Raw genomic sequence first — 24882 nt, 5'->3', positions numbered from 1 at the left:
GTGCCCATCAAAAGATGAAAGGAAAATGAAAATGTGGCACATACATATGCACAATGGAATTTTATTCAGCCGGAAGGAAAAATGAAATCTGCAGGGAAATGGATGAGTGTTTATCTGGAAAGCGTTAGATCTGGAAAGCAAGGCAATTCAGATTCAGAAAGACAAACATCACGTGTTCACTCTCTTGTGAACCCTAACCCCTAATGCTTAAATGTATGCATGTGTCTACATGGGTACAAGTGAAGACATAGGATGGGACATAAAGAAGACCGTGAGAAGGGACAGGGTGTGTGGAGGAAAGAAGGGAAAGTAGCAGATTATCTGTGGAAGGGAAATGAAAAGGAGGCTCTTGGGGAGAAAGGGAACAGGGTAGGGGGCAGAGGAATGAGGGGAGATGAGGCACACAGGAATGAGGGGGCAAGGAAGGAAAGGAGAGGGAGCAAAACCGAATATTGTTTAAAATCCAAGAATTAAACCCTATACTTTGTACTGATTAAAAATAAGCAGATGACACTGACCTTTATAGAACCATGCTTCAACTATCCGGTATGCCCATCCCCGGAAAAGTCTCCACACACTTAATGTAGCAAACAGGAACCTCTCTCATCCACACAACACTCAAATACTGAACTGTGTTAACCTGGTACCAGACATTGTCCTAGGTGTAGCAACTTTGTGACCAAGATCTTGACGTCTTGGGATTACTGTAGTCTGCCCTTATTTGCTCATTCTTTAATAGTTTAGAAATGGGTTTGTTTACTCTAGAAAATTGCCACTGAAGCTCTTTGCTCTAGCTTTGACTTCCTGGGTTGATCTTATTTGCTAAGCTCCAAAACTTAGCTCTGTACTGAAGGCAACAATGTACTAAGGTAGTGCGTATGTCCATGCACGTGTGTGTACATATGTGTGCGTGCATGTGCATGTATACATATGTGCATGTGTGCATGTCTGCCTGTCTATCTCTTTCTGTGTCTGTGTGAAAAAGACAGGTGTGCAAGATCATCTAAGTCAAAATGGGCTTCAAAGTCATTCATGGAGTAAGTGTGCAGTGTGATGGGAGGTCAGGAGACATGTGAGTGAGACTATATGTGTCAAGCTGAACCACAGTAACTGGTCTAACCCAAGAACATTTTAAGAAGTTTGCCAGCTTTCTTACTCTCAAGACCCAGCAGTGGAGCAGGAGTCAGCTGTCACATTCAATATGCCTGCACTTTGTCTTGTTGGTAGATTCAGAGGAAAGGCCACCATCGGAGTAAATTCACACAAGCTGGAGACCACATCAGGGCAATTCTCTATTCAAAGACTTAGCCCTCAAAAGCAGCAATCCCTCCTGGGAAGTCCTTTCCTCTCCCCAGCTGAGCTCTTCTGAAAACCATCTGTGCTGAACAGACAGTGATGCCAGAGCAGCAGGGGCCCTAGGATGGTTCAGTCCTCTTCTTCTCAATCAGTCTTTAAAAATAGCAAAGACCATCTTTCCTGGGGGCTAAGGCCCCAGCCAAGAAGATGCATTCTCCTTCATATGGTCTCGTCAGAGCTATTCACCATTGAGTTATCACAGTTTGTTGACCCTTTCTGGGGCTCAGATTTCTGCAAAAAATTTACATTTTCCTTTGAAAGCAGTGTTATTTTTGCACTTTATCCCCTGCAGACTCACAACTTAAGATCAATCCCAGGTCATATCTCCTCTATGAAGTCTTCCTTGGCTTATCTTCCCACTCCAGTGAGGAACATACATACCTTTCTCTGACACCCCCGGCATCCAAGTTTGCAAAGAACAGTTTGATTCATACGTTACTTGGTCTCCTGAGGAACATAACTGTTCATTCTCACATGAAGTGACAAGGAGGGTACACGGCATATGGGAGGTGTGCAGTAACTGTCAGTGACCAGCTGATACGTCCAAATGACTTGTTGGAAGTGAAATTGGCTAGGACTCCAAGTACTTTGTTGAAGAAATACAGAAAGACTGAACAGACTTGTCCCTGGTTTTAGTGGAATACTTTTATGTTTCCTTCCATTTAATCTGATGCTGGCTAATGGCTTGCTGTGTATTGCTTTTATTGTGTTTAGGTATGGGCCCTGTGTCCCTGACCTCTCCAAGAGTTTTAACATAAAGGGGTCTTGAATTTTTTTCAAAGGCTTTTTCAACATCTAAAGAGATGATCATGTGGGTTTTTTTTTCTTTCAGTTTGTTTATATGGTGAATTCCATTGATGGATTTCCATATATTGAGCCACTCCTGCATGCCTGGGATGAAGCCTACTTGATCATGATGGATGATGTTTTTTATGTGATCTTGGATTTGGTTTGCGAGTACTTTATTGAGCATCTTTGCATCAATGTTTATAAGGGAAATTGGTCTGAAGTTCTCTTTATTTGTTTGTTCTTTGTGTAGTTTAGGTATCGGGGTGACTCTGGCCTCAAAGAATGAGTTTGGCAATGGTTCTTCTGTTTCTATTTTTGAAGAAATGGTTTGATGAATATTGGTATTATCTCTTTGAAAGTGGTAGAATTCTGCACTAAAACCATCTAGCCCTGGGCGTTGTTGTTGTTGTTGTTGCTGTTGTTAGACTTTTAATGGCTGCTTCTATCTATTTCCTTAGGGGTTATGTGGGGAGTTTATGGGGGTGACCTTAGCTGAGATTCCTATGAGGGGGAGGGGGATACAGAAACTTGAGTGGTCACGTCCTGTAACCAAGCAGGTCTTCCAGTGGAAGGAAGAGGACATCAACCTACCCACAAAACCTTCAACTCAAAATTTACCCTGACTACCAGATATGCAGGGACAAAGATCAAATAGAGACTGACGGAATGACTAACCAATGACTGGCCAACATTAGACCCATCTAATGGGAGAAAGCCAACCCCAACACTACTGATGATACTCTGCTATGCTGGCAGACAGGAACCAGGTTAACTGTCTCCTGAGAGGCTTCATCCAGCAATAGGTGGAAACAGATGTAGAGACCCATAGCTAAGCATCAGGCAGAGCTTGGGGAGTCTTGTGGAAGAGTTGGGGACAGAATTGAGCAAACTGGGAGGATCAAGGATATCATAAGAAGGCCTACGTAGTCAATTAGCCTGGACCCATGGGACTCACAGAGACCTGGTTGGGCCTCAGTGGAAGAGGCAATGCTTAGTCTTGTTGGGACTAGATGTCCCAGGGTGGGGCAGTAACCAAGAGGGGCTTCACTGTCTCTGAGGAGAAAGGGAGGAGTAATAAGGGGAGGGACTTGTAAGGGTGGGACTGGAAGAAGAGGAGGGAAGAGACTGTGATTGGGATGAAATGTGAATAGAACCTGGCTTAGGAACTAAGACAGGAATGGAACATCTATATCACTGAGGTACTCTCTTCACCAGATCCCTGGCAAAAAAAAAATACCTCATTTTTTAGGTCAAAGAGCATAAAGAAGTGAGTAGATAAACAGGATGAGTAAGTTTAGAAATCTAATTAAAATGTACCACAAGAAATTTAGGTGGTGAAATTATACTGTATTTGGATTTGGTGTGAAAAATATAGATTTCAACACTCTTGTCATCAGAACCAAAAAAAGCAGGAGATAACTATAATATTGTAGATGTGTTAATTGCCTCACATTATAGTAACCTTCTTGTACCTCCATGTAGCCTATACAATCAGACTGTATTCTTTACATGTACATGTGCAGGATAAATTTACGTTTTAAGGGGCTCCAAATAGAGATGAAAAGAGATTTGAGTATCTTCCAATGAATTTGTGAGAATTTTCCCTTTATACCATCAGGAAGGTAGAGGAAAAACAGAGAAAAATTGGTCTTAAAGATGAGTATGTCGATGATAATTACTATTAGCATCACAACCAGTCTTTTAATGCAAAAGGAAGAACCTGGGAATGAAAGGTCACTGAGACACAAAACTTGTTATGATTAACTTTTCCCCTCCTTTTATGCTTTGCAAACATGCAGACTAAAGTTAAGTTATGTTAAAAAGGTAGCAGCACAATATCTGAGCTTTGCTCAAGAGCAAAGCAGCCACTGATATCTAGGAACTGACTTGGTTCTATCTACCTGACCCAGTGCAGACTGCAGCTGGCCTGGTACCCACAGCTGATCTTCTACATCTTCCTGTCAAAGGTTTTCATAAGACAAGGTCACTCTGTGCCTATGATGGAGAAAGATAAAGGTGAGACAATTTCATAATCATGCCTGTAGCAAAGACACAGATATTGTTCAAACGACAAACGCATCCACTCTTCTCCTTATCTTGGGCAAGATGAGTGAAATTTATTTCTTTACCTTCAGTCATGGTCTGTTCTCCACATTGTAATAATATTTATTAAGAGACACTCAGAATTGCGCTGCCTTCTTGACAACAGTCCTTCTAGAATAAAGCCATCCCCATGCAAGTCCTCTTTGTAGTGACTAATGTCAATGCTGTGAGCTCTTCTGAACTCTCTTACTAAGGAGCCTTGAATAACCCACAGTGTATCTTCTCTGTAGCCACAAGCAACAAATCCAACTTATTCCACAGTTGGTGTGCATTTCTTAGTTGTTCACTGGAAGGTATGAACAATACTTTACTTTGTTCAATCAAGGAGAAAATGGGCTAGCCCCAAAGCCAGAGTTTATACTCAAGTAATAGACTCTCTGGAAGAACCACCAGAAAAGATATTACTATAAATTGTTTCATATTTCTGTTCCACCTCAGTTTAAAAATGAAATAGCAGAAATTACCAGAAATTTACCAGCTATAAAGTTATTTTGGGGTTTTATTTAAAAACTTTTTCCTTACAATATATTTTGATCATTCATTTTCTTTTCCCCCAATTCCTCAAAGATTCTCTTTACCTCATTACCTACCCAACTTCATGTTCTTTCTCCTCCTCCAAATAAAATAAAAACCAGAACCATGAGACAATAAAGCAAAAATAAAAAATAAAAATAAATAAAGAACACCAAACCAAAATGAAAAAGATAAAGCCTACCTCTAACCAAGCAGCTACTTGCAATTGATGCCTACTAAGGAAGGGAAAATAATTTTTTTCCAGTAGAGTGTCGCTGGGTGTAACAATCACATTCCATGGTAAGACCCATACCCAGGAGTAGTTGGTCAACCAAAAATAGAATAAATTACTTTTAAGGAACTATTGGAATTTCATTTCATTTCTTTCCTCACACAAGAGAGAAACAGCAACCCACATATGAAGCTCTGTAGAGTGGTGGTCCATGTATTGTACAGAAGCAACGGATTTCCCCCACATTCTTACACAGCACCATGATTTCTACCAGTTCATGTGCAAGGATTTCTCCATAGAGCTGTCACAATATTTTTCTTTCCACTAAAGAATACCAGAGTGCTTTTTCTTCTCAAGTTCGTCTTGTGTTGTATAATGTGACAGGTTATTAAATCAATTTCTCTCTCTCTCTTTAAATAACACACAGCATCAAGCACAGCAATGCTTCAGAATCAAAAATGACAACTTGGAAATGTTTGGATTCATCATCTATCTTGAGCACACATATAGACACAACCCACACTGTTCTTGTCAACTCATATTCATTGTATATTACTAATATATGAATTAGTTGGGTTTTAATTATATACCAACTTTGCTACAACCCTAGTCACACTATTTTATATTACATTAATCATATTATATTAATAGTTGACACATTTATTGACATAAATGAAATTTTAGAAAAGACAGAAATTACTTAGGATTGCTTAAGTGAGCTCAAGTTATGTCAAACCAAATATGATGGTTAATCTTGATCGTTAACCTGAATGAACTGAAAAACACCTCAGTTAGCTGGGTCTAGAAGGATATTTAGAGCCATGCAGATTTGAGGGTCCTGATAGATACATAATGTGATGGCATTGGAAAATGGTAAAAGAAAACAAGGCATATGTGGAGGACGAAGTGGTCACGCTGGGTATATTATTGGGGCTGCATCTCACGTGGCAACTCCCTGTACTTTCTGCCTTTGCTTCCTGGCAGTCTGCCATGGAGAAGCTCCTCCACCATCAGGTCCTGGTACTAGGATGCTTTGCTTCACAATGGGGTCAGAGACATGGAGTACGGAGATCTTGGACTATACCTTTTGAAGCCGTGAGCCAAAGACAACAATTCCTCCCTTACATTGGTGTTTTTGTTGGGGTCTGATCACAATAATTAAATGAGTTACTAAAAATGCCAAGAAAGTTTGCACTCTGTGACTGGGGCACGAGCATCCCTTTGCACTGGAAATATTTTAAATAGTCTTTAAATTACCCTCCTGAATCTAGTTTTACTGATAGTTATATATTGTTATGATCATTTCAGATGGAAACTTGGATTATTTTTAATGTTTAAAAAAATGAATATGTTCTTCAATATGACTTCAAAGAAAGAATTATGTAGTCTGTCAAGTATTAATAATAATGCCAATAATAAGTTAATAACTAAATGATATAGCCCATTTTACTATCTCCATTTATAAAAGAGGAAATATAGATAACTTATTTCTAAAGGATCTCATAGACAGTAAATAGTAACTCTAGAGCTCAAATAAAGAGCATCTCTGCTGGAGTCTGATGTATTTTTCAACATTAAAAATACATTCTTCACAGAATTTTTGATGCAACTTGATTCCAGAAGTGGCCTACCCCTCTCCTCAGTACTTGTCTCAATCAGTCAACCTCACAGCTCTGGAATCCCTATTAGCTCTTAAGGTTTTTCTTACACCATCCTTTAGTAGAAAGTACAATGGTTGCTTTTAAAACAAAGCTCATTTTCAACTACTCTTGGCTTTGCCACAGTTCCTTCTTATCCATACAATCACAACTCTCAGAAGGACAAATCCAGTGGCCTCCCAAGCTCTCTGCAATATGCACATTTGTCATTGTGCACTGTCTATCATAAGCAAGTAAGTTTATTTCATAGAGTACAAGCTGCTTTTCTGTTCCCATGACCTCCACTTGTGTTGTAGAACTATTTCCTGCAAGTTGAAGTATTTGGCTAAAGCTCAGGAAATAAATACAATTCACAAGTCCCAAGAAGATTACAAGAAACTTGCAGGATTCACAAAGCCCCTGTCTAAGGTTATACAAGCAGTAACAATTGCTGGGAGAAAAGACAGTACAACCAATTGAGCTGTCTGCAAGTCAAGTAAGGCTACAGGATTGTAGCCTTAGTGAGTTGCCATCCCTTGTAGTAGTTTAGCTTCCCATAGGCTCACATGTTCAAAAACTTAGTCCTCAATTTGTAGAACTAGAACTGTTTGAGAAGGATTAGGAGGTATGGCCTCACTGAAGAAGGTGTGTCATGAGGGGGAGGCTTTGAGGTTTCAAAAATCCATGCTATTCTGATTATCTCTTTCTATCTTTCTGCTGCATGTTTCTGGAACAGAATATAAGCTCTCAAATACTATTCCAGCACTATGTCTGCATGCCTGTTGCCATGTTCTATGTCATGATGACCATGGGCTCCAACCATTGGGAGTTGAGAGCCCAATGTGCATTGCCTTTTATAAAATGTCTTGTTCCTTCATAGCAACAGAAAAGTAACAAAGACAAGTATCCTTGGGTGGACCTTTCAGTAATTCAGGTGCCTGTGAGTCATCTAATCTCCTATAAGTAACCCCAAAAACACTAAACAAGATTTGGACAGATTTTCTCCCCTTTGGCCTGCCATATTATTGCCCTATCCAGGGTGAAAAGGTATTTGTTCACATCTTCTCAGGGGAGGGAAATCATACACATATGCTGACTTAAATCTTCCAAGATCTCTTCTATTGTCTACAGGGCTTTGTATGATGATGATTGGTTCACAACTCCAAGATTATTTCAGGATATTTTTCCTATCTCATTGTCCTCCAGCCACATTACCTCCTTGTTGTTTGGGAATGATAAGGATGAGGACGATGAAAAGGATGAAGATAATGACAATGATAATAAAAACGACTGGCACCTGGTCCAGCCTCTTCACGAACCTTTAAGTACATAGCATTAACTCTAGACACCACGATGCACAATGGATCGATGATGCACCTACCAGACATAATCTTGGATTTATCCCTTATGTAGTTAGCCTGTGGCAGGGCCTCTGTCCTTACTTCTACCAGAATACCTTCCCCAGTGTCTAGATGCTGGCTCCTTGCCCATCAGGCTTCTATATGAATATTTCTTTCTCAGAGAAGTCCTCCCTGACTACGATTTTAAAATCAGTATTGGACATTCCCTATCCACTTCTTTGCTTTAGTGTATGATCAGAGTATTTACCACTTTCTAACAATAGATTAGACAATTATTGCATATTTTCTATTTTCCCAGCAACAAAAGCTAATGCCATGTTGTTCCCTGCTGGATCTCCAGTGCTGAGAAAAGTGTCTGGGCAGGAACTTAATAAATGTTTGCCAAATTAAACAAACAAACAAAAGTAGAGATTTATTTACACGTGTATGCTTAATGGACTGGTAGGTGAATTAGGCTCACCCAAGGACAAACTGCTTTATGCACTGAGTTGTTGTATAGAATTCACGTTTAAATAGCAAAATGTAGTTTCAATAATTTTTTTTTAAATTTTCAACATGCTAGGGGTTATAGTGCATGCCTTTATTTTCAGCACTTGAGAGGCAGAGGCAGGGGCATGCAGATCTCTGATTTGGGCTAGCCTTGTCTACAGAGTGAGTTACAAGACAGAAAGGAATGCACAGAGAAACCCTGTCTCAAGAAAATAAAAAGAAAAGAAAGAAAAAGAAAAGGAAAAACAAAACAAAACAAAAAAACAAAAACAAAAACAAAAGCAACAACAGCAGACAGAGAAAGCCTCTCAACATAGTAGTGGGCAAGAAAAAGACTAATCAGATATGGGCAGATTCAGCTTTGACTGTGATTCTGTAGCCACATGAGTACTGGTTCAGTAAGAAAGCAAGACTTGGTAACATGCTCCACCAGCAGAAGAGGGCTCCTGGAGTGACTAGGGCTCCTGAATCTAAAGTCAGAGAATTTAGAGAGAAGGCTCCACTATAATAACCACACGTTCTTTAAGAAGACATCATGGCATCTCAGAGTCTTGGCTTCCTCATTCATGATGAGTAACTGAGGTTGTAGTGCTGGTCTTGAGGGGTCAGTTTAAGGAATTGATGAGAAAACTTGTGTGAAAGAAATTTCCAGGTACTGGTTTTATTTCGTCATTTCCCTCATTTCTAGTGTGGTAATACATTTATGCATGTCCCTAAAAGTAGGAGAGAGACTGAAATCCATATTTCTTTCCCATACTCCTTGAAACTATTCATTGCCTAAGTTGAGTATTCAGGATAGAAAGTGTTTTCTTTCATGAAGTCTATGTTGCCCCATTCAAGATTCCAAGAGAGGCCTCTGAAGAGGAATTGAGATCTTGAGTGTGACTACACTCTTCATGTGCGCACGCTTTACGGCAATAGTGTTCCGTATGATAATAAGATGAAATTCTCAAATTATGTCCAGGCATAGTCCCTGGCTTCATTGTGTGGGAAAACACACTTATCCTGGACTCTCATGAATGGGAGTCTACATATAAGCACTTTCTAATTAGTGTGAACCTGTGATGTGAAGACATTTGTAGATAATAAGGAACACTGGGCATTCAGTCATGTCTAGTCTTTCACGTGTGCCCTGCTGCTGTTCTAGCCATTGTGGAACAGGAATGAACCATACTACTTGTGCTCTGTCTGACCTCCTCCTAGGGAAGGAATGAGTCCATTTAAGCTGCTTCAGTTCTGGGTACTTGCTACACAATGCTAGTAACTGAAGGAAGCTAGAGGAGGCAAAACCTTCAGTAGATAAAGGCTAAAATAAATTCCTTACACCACGGCCTCTTTGTTCAGAAATTGTTTTGAAAAGGCTAACACTGAACAAAGTAGGGGAAAGACTGTCCAATCCTTCTTTGACACACAGTTCTGAGCTGTGATCTTTCACCAAGAACTTGTCTATGTATTCAAGAGGCAAAGATTTTGGAACTAAGTCCTCAGATGAGAGAGAACTCTCAAAAAGAAATCAAGTATTTGAAACTAGGATCCAAGATAGGGAGTTGAAGATTTCCAAGCTTCAGTCAAGATAAAATATTTAATTAGCCTATAACTGACCCTCAGAACATCTGGAGCTTCCAGAAGGCGAGAAATTTTCTTGTCACTTGTAAGTCTGCCAGACAGTGGAGGACCATGTTGGCAAAAAAGCAGAAATGGGAAGAGAGGTTATCAGCATGGCCTCTCTGAGATTCTGAGCTTACAGATTAGAGAACACAGACCAGCAGAGTGAACTCTCTCCACACCTATTCATCTTCTTCAAAATGCAGAGAGTGGAGGGATAAGGAAAATCAGATAATTCCCTGCCAGGAAGTTGAAACCCATCAATCAGATGGTTATTCATGTGGTAAAAACATGTAGACTTAATAAAACTTTTCATGCAACGGCCTCAATTTCTACAGACAATAGAACCAAGAACTCTTAGGCTAGTCAGCAGACCAAAACCTTGCCTTTGGCATTAAATACATCTAGATGTGATCACTACATGATAATTATTTTCATATCTCTATATACATGTGCATATATATATGCATACATACATACATGCATACATGCATACATACATGCATACCTGAGCACCAACGGATCTATAATATTAGTTTTCATGTGACATTAGGCTTTATGCATTATTGCTATTAGGCAAAGTAGTGTCTAGTATTTATCAAGTGCCCAACTCGTACCAGGCATTATAAAATGCCACTCTTAAGCACTATCCCTTTTCATCCTCACAGTAAACCTTACTTTCACTATCATTACGTAGATGATGAAAAATCCAGGCCCAAGGAAGTTGGTGAGTTTCTGGGAGCTCATATGGAAAGTTGAAGTTCAGATTCCAGATGCTATCTCCTCAGCCACTTCATTACCTGGCAAGCCAGGTACTCCATCTTCACAACTGTTTAGAGATAAGGTCCTATGAAAAGCTCAAGGATGATGGAGGACTTTTCCAAGATGACACAATGAATCCGAGGCAGACATTTGCTTCATTTAATACTGGCTCCAGATCAATCAAGGCTTCTAGAATTCCCTGAATTGTCCAGAAAGATAACTCGGCTTGAGCTGAAGTCTGATGGTCCGTGCCATAAAGATAGATCGCTTTGGAGTTTTAAGTTTCTTCCACTGATGGAAGGCATACTTTCTGGAGTCCTCCAATGCTATTTTACAAATGGAACCATATCTTCTCCCTTTAAACCAAAACCTCGCCTAGAATGCTGTTATGCTTAATAGTTTGATATATTTTAGTCATGTAATTTAGAATTCCTGTTATTTCCCTGTAGTATCCTAATGGCACACAATCTGAGAGTCAGTGGCTTCAAATGCAGTGCAATTTAAGCATTTGTGTTGGGGAACAGATCATTGGAAATGGGCTAACCATACACAGTGTAGCAACATTGTTGCTGTCAACAAATATTGGAAAAACTGGACGTCTACAGCAGAAAGATGAAACTGGGTCCTTATCTCACATTACAAAAAAGTCAACTCATAATGGAATAAGACCCAAAACTCTACATTTCCAGAAGAAACTTAAAGGAAACACTTTCTACTGTTAACCTGAACAAGGATTTGTTTGGCTTTAACACCAGTTGCATAAGCCGCCAAAGCAAAACAGGATGAGTATTGTAGCAAACTAAAATGCTTTCATACAGCAGGAGAACCAGGCAGCAGAGTGGAAAGGAAACTTAGAGAATGGGAGAACATACTCGCATGCCACCCACCAAGCAAGGCATTAATTTATAAAACATGTTAGGGATTGCTAAACTTAGCAGCTAAACAAAATAATAACAAGAGAAAACAAATAACCCGATTTTAAAAATGAATGATGATATGAATTGACAGCTCTTAGAAGTGAACATAAAAATGGTCAACGGACGCATGAAAATGTATTCAATATCAATAATCGTGACAGAATGCAAATCAGTACTACAGTGAGTATCACATCTGGAAGGGTAAACTTTATTTCTAAAAGAAGACACCAAGGTGATGAAAAGGCTAGAATCTTTGCGTGCCGTTGTTAGGGATGAAAAATGCAGCAGCCACTGAATAAAAAATATGGAGTTTAAGCCCTAAAAATAGAACTGCCAGGTTACCCCAGAAGCATACTCTGGCCACCTTTCCCAAACATCCCAAAGATCTCCACATTCCCATGTTTATTCTAGCCTACTCATGATACAAGGCAAGGAAACATTTATATGTCTTTTCACAGATGTATGAATATGAAATGTAGCATAAACATACAAAAAAATATCACTCAGCTCGAGAAGGGAAGGGATCTTTACCATTTGTGGCTCAGATAGCATGGAACTGAATGGCACTGAGCTAAATGATATAGGTGAGTAACAGAACAAAGCCTGCATGACTCCTCTTCTGTGAGGGTCTAATGTAGTCAATGGTATAGAAAAGGACATTAGTATGCTTATTACTGGGGGACACAGAGAAGATAGGGTGATTTTTTTGCTTATTTTGCATAAAGTAAGAGCTGTATAAAGAAAAGCACCTAGGCTGAGCACCATCGCATGTGCCTGAGGTTAGCAATAAGTTATCGTGTCCATAATATTTTATTAAGAAAATGAATCTCACATTAAGTGTCTTTATCATTATGAACGACAAACTAAACCAAAGGGCCCTATAGAAGCATAAGGAGGTGATGAATACATTTATTACCTAACCATGGAGGCATTACCATGCATGCCTATACGAGTCTAAATTTATCAAAGTAGATATTGACTCTACACAGATTTCATATAATAATTTAACCTTAATAAAGTTGGGCTTGAAAATAAAAATTAAGTATGATTTACATATTATATATTAAAATATATTTTAGGAAATATTCTGTCTTAGTTGAGATGATGATTTCATGAGTGCACACATTTGTCAAAATGTAGCCAGCAGAAGAGTGAAGAAGGATGCATTCTATATGTAAATTGTCTCACCAGTTCTGATTTCAGAAAAATAAGGTCTCCAAACTCTTCTGTTGGGGTCTGTCATCATAGCCCTGTAAAACAGTCATGGTTTATAACCATTCTAAAGATGAACGAGACATGTTCCAGAGAGCTCGTTTTTACATGCACCATTCAACAAGAGATTGGTAAAAACGTTCATGACCCACTTCTCTGGGACACATATACCAATATACCAACACAATACTTCTGTGTTGCTAACAGGGATGCTACAGCATATGAGGATCAAAGCCCACATCTGGATAGAATGGAGTAAGGAAGGAGAAAAGAAAATGGGAAATCGTGGAGCCAAGGCAGGTTAGAAAGGTGGAAGGCATTATGTGGGTGGGGAAGGAAAGCAAGCCCTTCCCCCAGCAGTGTGGTTGAGGCCTCCCATCATCTGAGAACCAAGAATTCCAGCACAACTACCTGCTGTGAAAGTTGCCAAGATACACGCTATTCCTGTCATGTATAGATAGCTTATGTGCAAATAGCTATGCACTGGGCTTAAGGCCTGATGGCTACGATCTCATCCCGCTCACAGGAAAAGTGATTAGCGTTGCTCACAGCAATGGCGTCCTACCTTCCTGCAACTCTTGTGTTCTAGAGTTTGACTTTCTCTACTGTAGTCCTGTCAGGTGCCCATGGAAAACCAACTTGTGATCTTCTTTAGGTTTCCTGACTAGCCTTATATGTTAAAACGTCAAAAGGCACCAAATATGGTGCACATGGCTCCTCTAAAGACAACGAAATACGATGTGTCTTTGAGGTGCTCCCACCTATTCACTTAGGTGTATCTTACTCCTCTCCCTGCATTCTCTTTACTCTTAACCCCTGTGTGTACACCTTTTAACAAATTCCAACTGTGTGGTACAGTGGCTCTCCTGAAATTCTTTTCTGGGTTGAAGCCAGAAATGCTGGGTTTGCTTCAGCAGAAGTCTCTAAAAACACGACTCTTCGGGCTGTGTCGGGGGACAGTGTATAGATGTGTTTCCATCCCTGCATCATTAGAAAGAACAGTAGTTGATTTGGATACCACTGCACTGTGCCCACTACACCTTAGGAATGAGAACAGATCTAAGTCAGGAACTGTTTGAGCTCTTTTCCAGGTCTGTCTGAGCCTCTAGCCCTCTGTCTCTAAGACGGAGTGAGTACGGATGACAGTCACACAGTTAGGGACATGCATTGCGCTTTCCTCACGGTGCCCAACACACACTGTGGTTAATTTTAATGTCCATGATGCTTTTTCACAGGACTAAGGTGAAAAGCAAATTAAAAATGTAAGCAGAGGGGCTGGGGATTTAGCTCAGTGGTAGAGCGCTTACCTAGGAAGTGCAAGGCCCTGGGTTCGGTCCCCAGCTCCGAAAAAAAGAACCAAAAAAAAAAATGTAAGCAGAGATTGTGAGTATAAAGGGCTGTATGCATATAATATTATTAATAATAATAATAACCTTATATCAGAGTTCTCTGCTGATATGTTAAATGTAATAATCATAATTATTACTGTTACTCCTGGATAATGCATCAAAGCCCAAGATTCACTGAAACGTATTTTCATAGGAAATTGATTCATGGATGATTAGTCCTGAGTTGTCCTATGAACCCAATAAACATATATTAAAATTAAGTGTCCTATGAACATAGTAATCATATATTAAAATTAAGTATAGCGGTGAGACTAACAGTGATTGAAGCAACATCTTCAGAATGTGCAATGTAATTTGGGTTTCCCCATAATGACAAGTTCTCCTCATTCATGGGATCTGGGCCCAAGGCCACACAATCGTCAGCTTGGCTCAGCTCCATGGGAAACATCCAACACTGCCGTGGAGAAAGCCTATGTTCCAGCAGACAGAGGGAAAGCCTTCAGGTCACAAGTGTCTGCCTCTCAGTTCTCTGGGAAGCTTTCATTTATCACCCCTGCTAAGATGTCTAGATCCAGGAGCTAATGATCCATTGACACTCACATGAGACAAGAAGGAATTATTCCCACACCTCATCAGAAGCTGTAAGTTCCACATTCTCATTAGCTTTATACTTTCATCTCTGTATGGCCAAGAGAGGGTACACAAGAGATTATAATGGATGGGTGTGACCCTCAAATTAAGAAATTGAGTGTCTCTGAAACTGTTTGGAAAGTACATCCAAGTCACAGCTTCGTCTTCCTTCAGTACATAGGCAGTGTAAAAGACTTATCGAAAGTTTACACACACACACAGACACACACACACACACACACACACACACACACGCACAATTTGCATTTGCATACATAAACCTATGAGTGCATATTTCCAGAAGGGAAACAATTCTGCTTCTGAAATCTTAGTTCTTAGATATATACCTCAGACACTGCAGATACACACAAAGCAGCCATTGCAGTACATTTCAGAACAATTCATCTCCTAAATTCAAAGACAACTTATCATGGTGACGTTAAACATCAATACAGCACAGAAGGTCAGAGCATAGGTCTATTTGAGGCTAAACAGGAAGCTTTTACAATCCCCTTTAGGGGTCAGATGTTCTCTGCCCTTGCTAACAGATCAATGAAAACAGTAAATGTGTGCCCATTATGTGGAAGGCTCAACTGGAAGTGGTTAGATCTGTTACAGCAGTAACCTGAGTTGCTTACCATGGTATCACAGGGCTCTTGCTCTGTTGAAATCCCATTTTAAAGTAAATTGGGGTCTGGGGAGATAGGTCAGTGGTTAGGAGCTCAGGTTGTCCTTCCTGAGGACCCAGGCTTGACTCCCAGTACCCATATGAGAGCTCACGAGTATGTATAACTCCAGTTCTAGGGAATCCTATGCCTTCTTTTAGCCTCCTTGGGCACCATACATGTATGTGGATCAGAGATGCACATGCTGACAAAGGACCCATACATATAAATTAAACACTCATGATAAGGTTTCCCTTTTTGTCAAACTTTAAAGCTCTCACTGGAAGGTAAGATTACTTTGATTTTCTGAGTCTCTCCCCAAAACTCCTCAACACTCTCTTCATTAATTGTTTATCACTTCAGATTCCCCAGATGAAGAAACTAAGAAACCTAATGGGGTTCTTTAGATAGGTTGGCCCCTCTAGATTCATGTACTTGGCCATAGGGAGTGACACTACTAAGAGATGTGGCCTTATTGGAGTAGGCGTGGCCTTGTTGGAGGAAACTGTCACTGTGGGGATCGGCTTTGAGGTCTGTTAGTGCTCACACACTGCCCAGCATAGAAGCAGAGTTTCCTCCTGGCTGCCTTTGGATCAAGATGTAGAATTCTTGACTCCCCCAACACTATGTCTGCCTGGATGCTGCCAAGCTGCCTGCCATGATGATAATGGACTAAACCTCTGAGAACTATAAGCCAGCCACATTTAAATGTTGTTCTTTATAAGAGTTGCCTTGGTCATGGTGTCTCTTCACCGCAATGGAAACCCTAACTATTAGACATTTAAACAGTCTTCAACCTTGGATAAAAAAAACCTTTCTCCCGATTCTGTGTTTCTGTACATAGGAGTCTCTCTTGCCACCAAGGTCTTCAGCAGAAAAGCCTCCCCCCTGAATTGTGCTTGCCAGCCTTCCCTGAGCATATCACTCCTCACTTCTAGCATAGAGATGAGGATGCGAAAGTCACTTTTGGAACTTGCATCAGAGAGTAGGTGGTGTCACTAAATAAATGCTCACCACTTGCTAACTGTAAATGATTCTCCCGGTGGGTGGTTGGTCTATGTGTCGTCTACTTGCCTCTTTGGTCTAAATTATATTCTGTGTTCTCTCTCTGCAAACTCTGCCAGCAGACTTCCAGCAAAGTTTGTCCAATAGAATGAATTAGCGGGAGAGGGGAAAATTACTTGTCATCCCTATTGGATTTTGAGCCAGCTTCTCCAGCTCTATACGCTTCACCACTGTCTCTCTAGCGCCTGGTAGGTTGGTCCTTCCCCCATCCTGACACCCATCGATCCAACTTCTCCTAGGTAATGCACCTGCTTGGTCTTTAATACTCAACTCTCCTTTTTGCTCTTGGCAGCGGTAGGCTGGCACATTTTTAGCAACTGGCTCTCTGTGTTGTCAATGCAATGAATATACATTGGCCCAAACAGTCTCTGAGTATTTGAGAACTCTCTCTCTCTCTCTCTCTCTCTCTCTCTCTCTCTCTCTCTCTCTCTCTCTCTCTCTCTCTCTTTCTGGCAGCTTTATAAGTTTGTCTTAACACATCGCTTTTCCAGCCCTAAGCTAAGTACCGATTTCCTGGTTCTCATCTTAAAGTGACGTCACAGCCTTTATTTAGTTTCAACGCCATCATCAATAGTCACACGAATGAGTTCTTTCTGGCAGCTGCATGGCATGGGATCCGTCTTCCTGGCCATCTCAGTGGAAAGGAAGTTAGGCCTGGTAAACCCAGCGAACTACCTGTACCCAGACAGGTCCGTAATGGAGCCCAGAGAAGAATGCACCACTGCCATTTTCCTAAATGAATGTCATGTGTGACTTTACTTTCCTTATTCCCACAGACAAGTGTAGCTCTCATCCCTCATCGAAGAGGTTTCTTTTGGCAACGTATGGAGACAATTATGGAAATCTACAATAAAGCATAAGTGACCGAAGGGTGCCCATCTCTAACTGATATTTCCACAACACAACCCATACACTTATGGCTCAGGGAGCAGCATGGAAGAGAGAGCACAAAGACTGACAGAGCCAGAGGCTCAAGTTGTCTTCTGAGGGATAGTGTCCCCAAGACATGACAGGTAAAATGTACTCATACAGCCTCAACAATATGGTTGTCTGAACTAGACCAGCATAATAACAATACCAGTTGACATGTCACCGTAGAGAAGAAAAATGCCGCAATGCCCTATCTCTAGATGGAGAGATTCAGGTGGTCAATGACTGCTAAAAGAGGAAGAATCAGATTCTGACAGGGACAAGCTTGGTCCTAGGTTATCCAATTCCGAGTGGCCAACTCTGGACACCTGTACATATGAGCAATGCTGTGTGGACGTGGTAGGTTATACACATGCACACAAACACACAACACATGCACACATGTACACACATACACACATGTGCAAGTGTGTGTATATATAACAGAAGTAAAGAAGAGGCTATGAATTGGGGAGGGAGCTGGAGACACGGAAGGAGCATTAGTGGTGTAAATGCAAAGCCCGTGTGTGATGTTCTCGAAAAAGAAAACAAAATAAAATGTCCTATCCTGTATCCCACCAGTTCAATTTTGACAGCATCTCTTCTAGTTACCCATCCAAAAATAATTGAAAAATTGTGTGCACAAAGATGTTCGGTCTGGTATTACTTAAATGAAGGCATTTTAAAAGGCAAGAGATCAGACAGCAGCTTAAGTAAATCTATCTGATAGGATATTATGCAACTCGAAAATTGCATTTTATCAAAATTGTAGAGATGTGGAAAAGGCATATACTGCTAGGCAATAAAATCAGGAAAGAACATTTTACATGCATAAGAATCATGTTAAAATGGAGCCTGAGAGATGGCTCAGAGGGAAGCGGATAGCCTGGCTTCTATTACCAGAAGCCACAGGGTTATGGTGAGAATGAACTTCTGCACTTTGTCCTCTGACCCCGCCACTCGTGTGCTGTTATCACACATATACCCTCATCCTCAACACATGCCAAGTAAAGAAATATTAAAGACGAAATTAGAAAAAGAAAATATGAAATATCAGAATAGGAAAAACGGTGTTCTAAAAACAACTTACTCCGCAAATTTTCAGAAAGTGATTTGTCTGTACCATGTCATTCCATTTAATTTTGTCTAGCTTAGATTTATTTTTTAAAGGTTCACCAACAAAGTCTACAAGATGGTTGCTTAGAAAGAGAAAAACGTGCTATTATACCTAAAACCCCAGTGATGAAGAATTCAGCTTACAATGCGAGACCTAACTTAGGATCCTAATCTTCCTGTCATTCATTCTCCAGGAATGGATCCCTGGAATGCCATCTACACATGAACAGCCATCAGCACTCCCTTTCAGTGGTTGCTACCACAGGCTTACATGAGTAATATGTTGCCTCTTAAATCTTGTGATAGTTTTCCTACCGCGGAGGGGAAGGCTGTCCTATCTATTCATAAACAGGCAAAAGAGGAGGAGGCAAGTCTGTAGGGCTGATCCTATGAGATTGCGAGTGGGTTGGGTTGACTTGGGATTAGCCAAAAAACACAATACTGGGCAGGTATTTCCTGCCAGGATTAACTGAAGGAGAAAGTCTCTCCCCCAGGGTCAGCAGCATTCTTTAATAGCATCCCAGATGAGAAAGATCCCAGGACAAAGGGGGCTTTTTTCCAACTGCCTACCTTTTCCAACTGCCTAATACTACTGTGTGAATCTCTGTTCTGTTGCTGTGGCTGTCATCTTCTGCTGACAGTGGAACCCAGATTCATTGGTCCTCCAAGGAAGACTGAAGACCAGTGACTCTCCAAGTCCTTTCAGCATCAAACTGGACTGCCACTGTTCCTAAGTTCTCAGCTTCTATTCAGTGTGAAGACAGCCATTGTTAAATCCCGCCTCCCATCACACCTATTATGTAAGCCAATCTGAAATCTCTTTTTAATACATACCCATCCTGTTTGGTTTCTGTTCCTCTAGAGAACACTGACATATACAGTATGCCTTTGCTCATGAGCAAAATTTATATCAGTTTATAATGGCACACACAGAGACAGACCATCGGAGCAGAAGGAACATTATTTGCGAGAAGGAAGAGGGCCATAAGAATTGGGGAAAGGCACTAGAAAGGACCTTGTTGGGGCGTGAATAGGTGCAATGTACAATAATACATAGTGTGGTCATTTGAATAAGAATAACTCCCATAGGCTTACAGATTTGAATGCTGGGTCATTAGACAGGGACTTAGGAGTTATAGCCTTACTATAACTGGAGAAAGTATGGCACTGAAGGTGGGCTTTGGGGCCTCAAATGCTTAAGCCAGGCCCAGTGTCCCACTTTCTTCCTGCTGCCTCCAGATCCAGACGTAGAGCTCTCAGCTCCCTCTCCAGCACCATGTCTGCCTGTGCTCTCCATGCTTAAACCTTTGAGTGTAAGCAAATCTCCACTAAATGCTTTATTTTATAAGAGTTGTCAGAGCCAGAGCATCTCTTCATGGCACTAGAACACTAACTAAGATAGATAGATAGATAGATAGATAGATAGATAGATAGATAGATAGATAGATAGATGATAGATAGATGGATGATAGAAGATAGATGATAGATAGATAGACAGATGATAGATAGATAGATAGATAGATAGATGATAGATAGATAGATAGATAGATAGATGAAAGATAGATGGATGATAGATAGATAGATAGATAGATAGATGAAAGATAGATGGATGATAGATAGATAGATAGATAGATAGATAGATAGATAGATAGATGATAGATAGATAGATAGATGATAGATAGATGATAGATAGATAGATAGATAGATGATAGATAGATAGATGGTAGATAGATGGATGATAGATAGATGATAGATAGATGGATGATAGATAGATAGATGCACACACATGCACACATATATACATGCATGTGTGTGTATGAAAATGCCATAGTATACCTTTATTTTGATCATTAACTAAAAACAATAGTTAAAAATGCTTATTCAAAAAGGGATGCTGAGATGCAACATTTTATTGTTACAAACAATCAACAATAGCAAAGAAAACCCATCCGTAAAACTCAGTCCACAGTATTTCCAGATAACCCGCCAAAGACTGTGCCGGTGCCAACAGTAAGCCTGAAGCAGCAATAAAAACTTCAGGTTGCAGGGCTGCCTGGGCTTAAATATTGCCTTTTCCTCCTATAGGCAGAACAATATTGAAAAAAGCCACTCGCTCCCTGTCTTTTTTTTTCTTTCCTATTCAGACCCTGGAGTCACTAGATCAGTTCACTCAGTCTTTGAGAAGTTGCTGATAAGATGTAACTCCCATTGTTTCAAGTTTCACTCAAAACCATAAATATTGCATGATGCACATCATGTCCGGTAGTCTTCTCTGCTCTTCCCCGAGTACCATCGTGTCTGTATGAGCATTCACCAGCATGAGTTCTAGCCAGTCCAGGGGACATAAAGGGCCTCTCTGCTTTTCCCTACGGCCATCCTTCACCAGGTCACTGACATTCTGGAGTCTCACAGGCAATCGTATAAAAAGATCAATTCCTTCCCCCAAATAGGTGAAATAAAACACCAAGTCCTCTCTTGACAAATTGGAAATGGCCACTCTTGCAAGACTAATGCATAGCAATGCCATTTCATTCATACCCTTACCCAGTGATCCATTGGGATATAGAATTCTTTTATAGCTTGTTGCCTTCCAACACCACTTAAAGCGCTATGAACACATAGGCTCCCAGATCACTCCTTCCTCTCCCCACATCTACCCTCCCAACGTCTCTCTTCACTGTCAAACCCTTCAGGATTTATACACACGCAGGCTTCTCTTTCATTAGTCCTCCACCAACTCAGATTAAAGTTCTACATCCAACATGGAATCCCAGTGCCATGGGACTTAGAATGATCCCTCCAGACCTGCAGTTCCCAACCATCTGAATGCTGCAACCCTTTAACACAGTTCCTCCGTGTTGTGGTAAGCGCCAATCATAAAATTATTTTCATTGCTACTTTATAACTGTAATTTTGCTACTGTTATGAGTCATAATGTAAATAACTGATACGTAGGATATCTGGTGTGCAACTCCTGTGAAAGTGTTGTTCAAGCCCCGTGACCCACAGGCCTTGAGGACTGGGCTCTATTATAGTCAGTGTGCCCCATGTTGCTCTCTCAGACACCTGGTGTTGAGATCCACACCATTCCGTAAAACTTGCGCTGTCCCTCACATCCCTTATAAGTTGAGCCAGGCCAACTCCTTTCCTGCTACTCTGTTAAGAGCTTAATCAGAGGGCTGGCCCCTAGTCTTCGCTCATTCTGAACAACATCCCAGGACCCAGTCCAACTTCTGAGCCAGAGGTTGCCCTCAGTCTGAAGAGCGAGGTCCAGAGACTCCACAGGACTGGCTTGCCTGTTACAGTCACCCTCAACTTCTAATTCAATCTAGAAAAACCTTAGACCCTGTACTAACTCTATCTGACTAGTCAATTCTCTCTTGACATCCCAACCCTGTTCCCTCAGAGCAAGGGGCCTCCCTCCCATCATACCCAGGGGCCTGGTCCTTAATAAATCTAACCTGAAGTCTGCCATGGCTCTGTGGAACTATTCGTTGCAACATTCATCTTGTCACCCCAGCCCGGCCTGGGTTCTGGATGCAAATCTGTTTCTGACCCATTAACATTTTGTCAGTGATTGGAGTATAATACAGAGTGCACTGTGGTTATTGGAAACATGTTGAAAATCCCAGGCCCACAAATTGTCAAAATATTACATATCAAAACATCATGAGATAAACAGAAACATGATTCCATTTAAAGTTTTCTGGAACTTTCTCTTGCTTTACAACAAACATGCTAAAGACAGGAAATTGTTTTGTTTTATTTTGAACAGACCAGCCAGCCAGCCAGGCAGGCTTCTGTCTGGCTCTGTGGACAAGCCTACCTCGAACCACTGCCCGTGGGATTGCATCTTGAGGATGACGCAAGGGTCCGGCTTAGACAGAGCATCTCTGTCGGAAATGCCTTTGCACGCCACACGCAGCTCGACCTTGGTCAGGCAGGGGCTGTTAAAGATCCCCAGCGTGTTGGCAGCCGACTCGTAAATGTTGCTCATCTTCTTCATTCTGTGTTAGAAAATAAAAAGGGGGAAGAGAATGACGCGCCAGTCACTGCGATATTTTTCAAAGGAGGAAGCGACCCCGTGCCCACCCCCATACAGGAAACTGTTCGGCACGCAGATGCGAATGTTTGAAGTCTCTATTATCTCACCTTTCAAAACGACTAGCAATTTCAGTGAAGTAGGCAACAGTCCTCCCTACCACAACCAAAATAAAGCTTCCCAACCAGAGGCTGGCACACTTGGCTGAGAACGCCGGGGTTTCCCGCCTCATTTGCATAGTAAATATTTTCGTCTGTGAAATAAAATTCGTGAGTTGGTGAAACAGACCACAAGACGCAATCCGGAGTTATATTAACTCTAAGCTTTATGCAAATTTTTTTACTGATCTGTCGGCGAATGAATTTTATCACATCCCGTTTATTTTCTTTAATTATTATTGTAGCCTGTTGTGTTTGCCTGCAAGTACAGGAGCATGTCCACCGTGGAGGTCAAAGGACACCTTTGTAGAGTTGGTTTTTTTTTCCCCTTCTACCTGTGTAGTTTCCAGGAATCGAACACCGATCACCAGGCTTGTGTACAATAAGCACCTTCATCTCATTGCCCCCTCAAGTTTTTATGATTTCTTAAAACTCCAACTCTCCTCCTACGTCATGGATCACAGAAGTCCACTGTCTTGTCTCTGAAAGAAATCCAAGTTTCTCGCTTCTAAACTCTGGCTCGTTTTCCCAAGATGGCCTTGGCAAGCCAGCAGCCAAGGGAACCCCAGCATGGGTTTTGCTACCTCAAGTGTCTAAGTTTACTCTTTCCTTCCTTCCTGTCCTCTAGACTCCCATTTACCATATCAGGACTCAAAACTCAAAGGAAAGAATGGGGAAACAAAACAAAAGAATGAACACCCCTCCAAGGTTGCTTCGGAACTCCTGAAACATCAGACGTGAATCTGAACACTGTGGCCTGGTCCAGTTCAACTTGACGTCACATAGCGTTCAGGCGAGAGGTACCCAAAGTCTCCTCCCTCTGAACAGGAGGCCTGTGGAGATGCTGACAGACTCACAGGAATAAAACCCTCACAGCAAGCTCTATGCTTCTAGCTGCAGCTGGAAAACCAGCAATGGCTTCCTGATCTTCATGTGGAGTTGACGTCTTGCAGTAAAATGTCTCCTATAAGATTGTGACAGTTTTTCCCTGTCTCCTCTTCCACCCAAGCATTTCATTTCTTCCCGTTGCTATTGGCATGCTAGTTCAAATGTGCACGCCATACCACCCCTTTCACGGGGTGCTGACTGTACCTAGGCCTTAAACACACATGTGTGTGCATATATGAACAGACACCACATGTGTAGACATGAGCATATAAATACACAGCAGTAAAGTTTTAGTGAGATGCAGGCATAGACATGTTTACTTACTTATTATCTGTGGTTACTTTTACTTCAGTGGCTGTACGTAGTAGCCGAAATAGAGATTGCAGGGCCAACAAAGCCTGAGATATTTACTATTGTAGTCAGAGAATTTGTGCCACTGCATCTCTAAAATGTCAGGTTAAAGTGCGTTTGTGATTGAGGGGAATTGCCATCCTATTTTTTTTCAAAAGTGTTGGAAAATTAGTCCAAGAATGCAACTCTGTCTTCTACTGAATATTAATAAAGACTTTGGGACAGTTGTTTTTTCCATATTAAAAAAGTCGAGTTCTGAGAGGATTGGCTGCTTTCCCGTGTCACAAAATTATTCTCATGGCAAGGCTGGAGCTTCAATGCCAGCTTTCTCTCTCCCACCCTACAACAAGTAAAACCTTCGGTGTAGAAACATCCAAATCTACCAAGTCACAATGAACATGGCAAACATCCTGGACTTGAGTCAGCCCCGCAATCATACTTCCTTCTAGTTCAAAATAACTGATATTCAAATATAGACAACAAGCAGGTTGTAAATCTGCAGCTTACCAAATCATGGTCCCTGTATTTGTACAAATTGTGAGCAAGCGTGAGAGCCAAGGCATGCCTGGATGAAGACCTTGACAAAGCACATGAGGGGGAGAACCACCTCGGATGAGGGTGTCTTGTATAGAGACAGGTTGCTAAGTATTCAGTGGACGTTGCCAGCTTTTAGTAGGTCAGACTCATCCCGAACTCCTGATTCTCCCCGTGCACTCATGGGCTTCTTTCAATC

At 41.1% G+C, this 24882-nt stretch overlaps 1 protein-coding gene across 2 annotated transcripts in view; it reads right to left on the bottom strand.

Moving 5' to 3' along the window:
- Cpne4 (copine 4) overlaps window positions 1-24882 on the bottom strand; it is a 454614-nt gene that overhangs the window by 310055 nt on the left and 119677 nt on the right. For both annotated transcript variants that reach the window (XM_087563156.1, NM_001436538.1), the window contains 1 exon segment: window positions 22537-22717. In XM_087563156.1, the coding sequence (XP_087419282.1) occupies window positions 22537-22717 (181 nt within the window).

The sequence above is a fragment of the Rattus norvegicus genome, chromosome 8 (genome assembly GCF_021556685.1).
Source record: "Rattus norvegicus strain SHRSP/BbbUtx chromosome 8, alternate assembly SHRSP_T2T, whole genome shotgun sequence".
Classification (NCBI taxonomy): Eukaryota; Metazoa; Chordata; class Mammalia; order Rodentia; family Muridae; genus Rattus; species Rattus norvegicus.
This window is presented reverse-complemented; position numbering and strand designations above follow the sequence as displayed.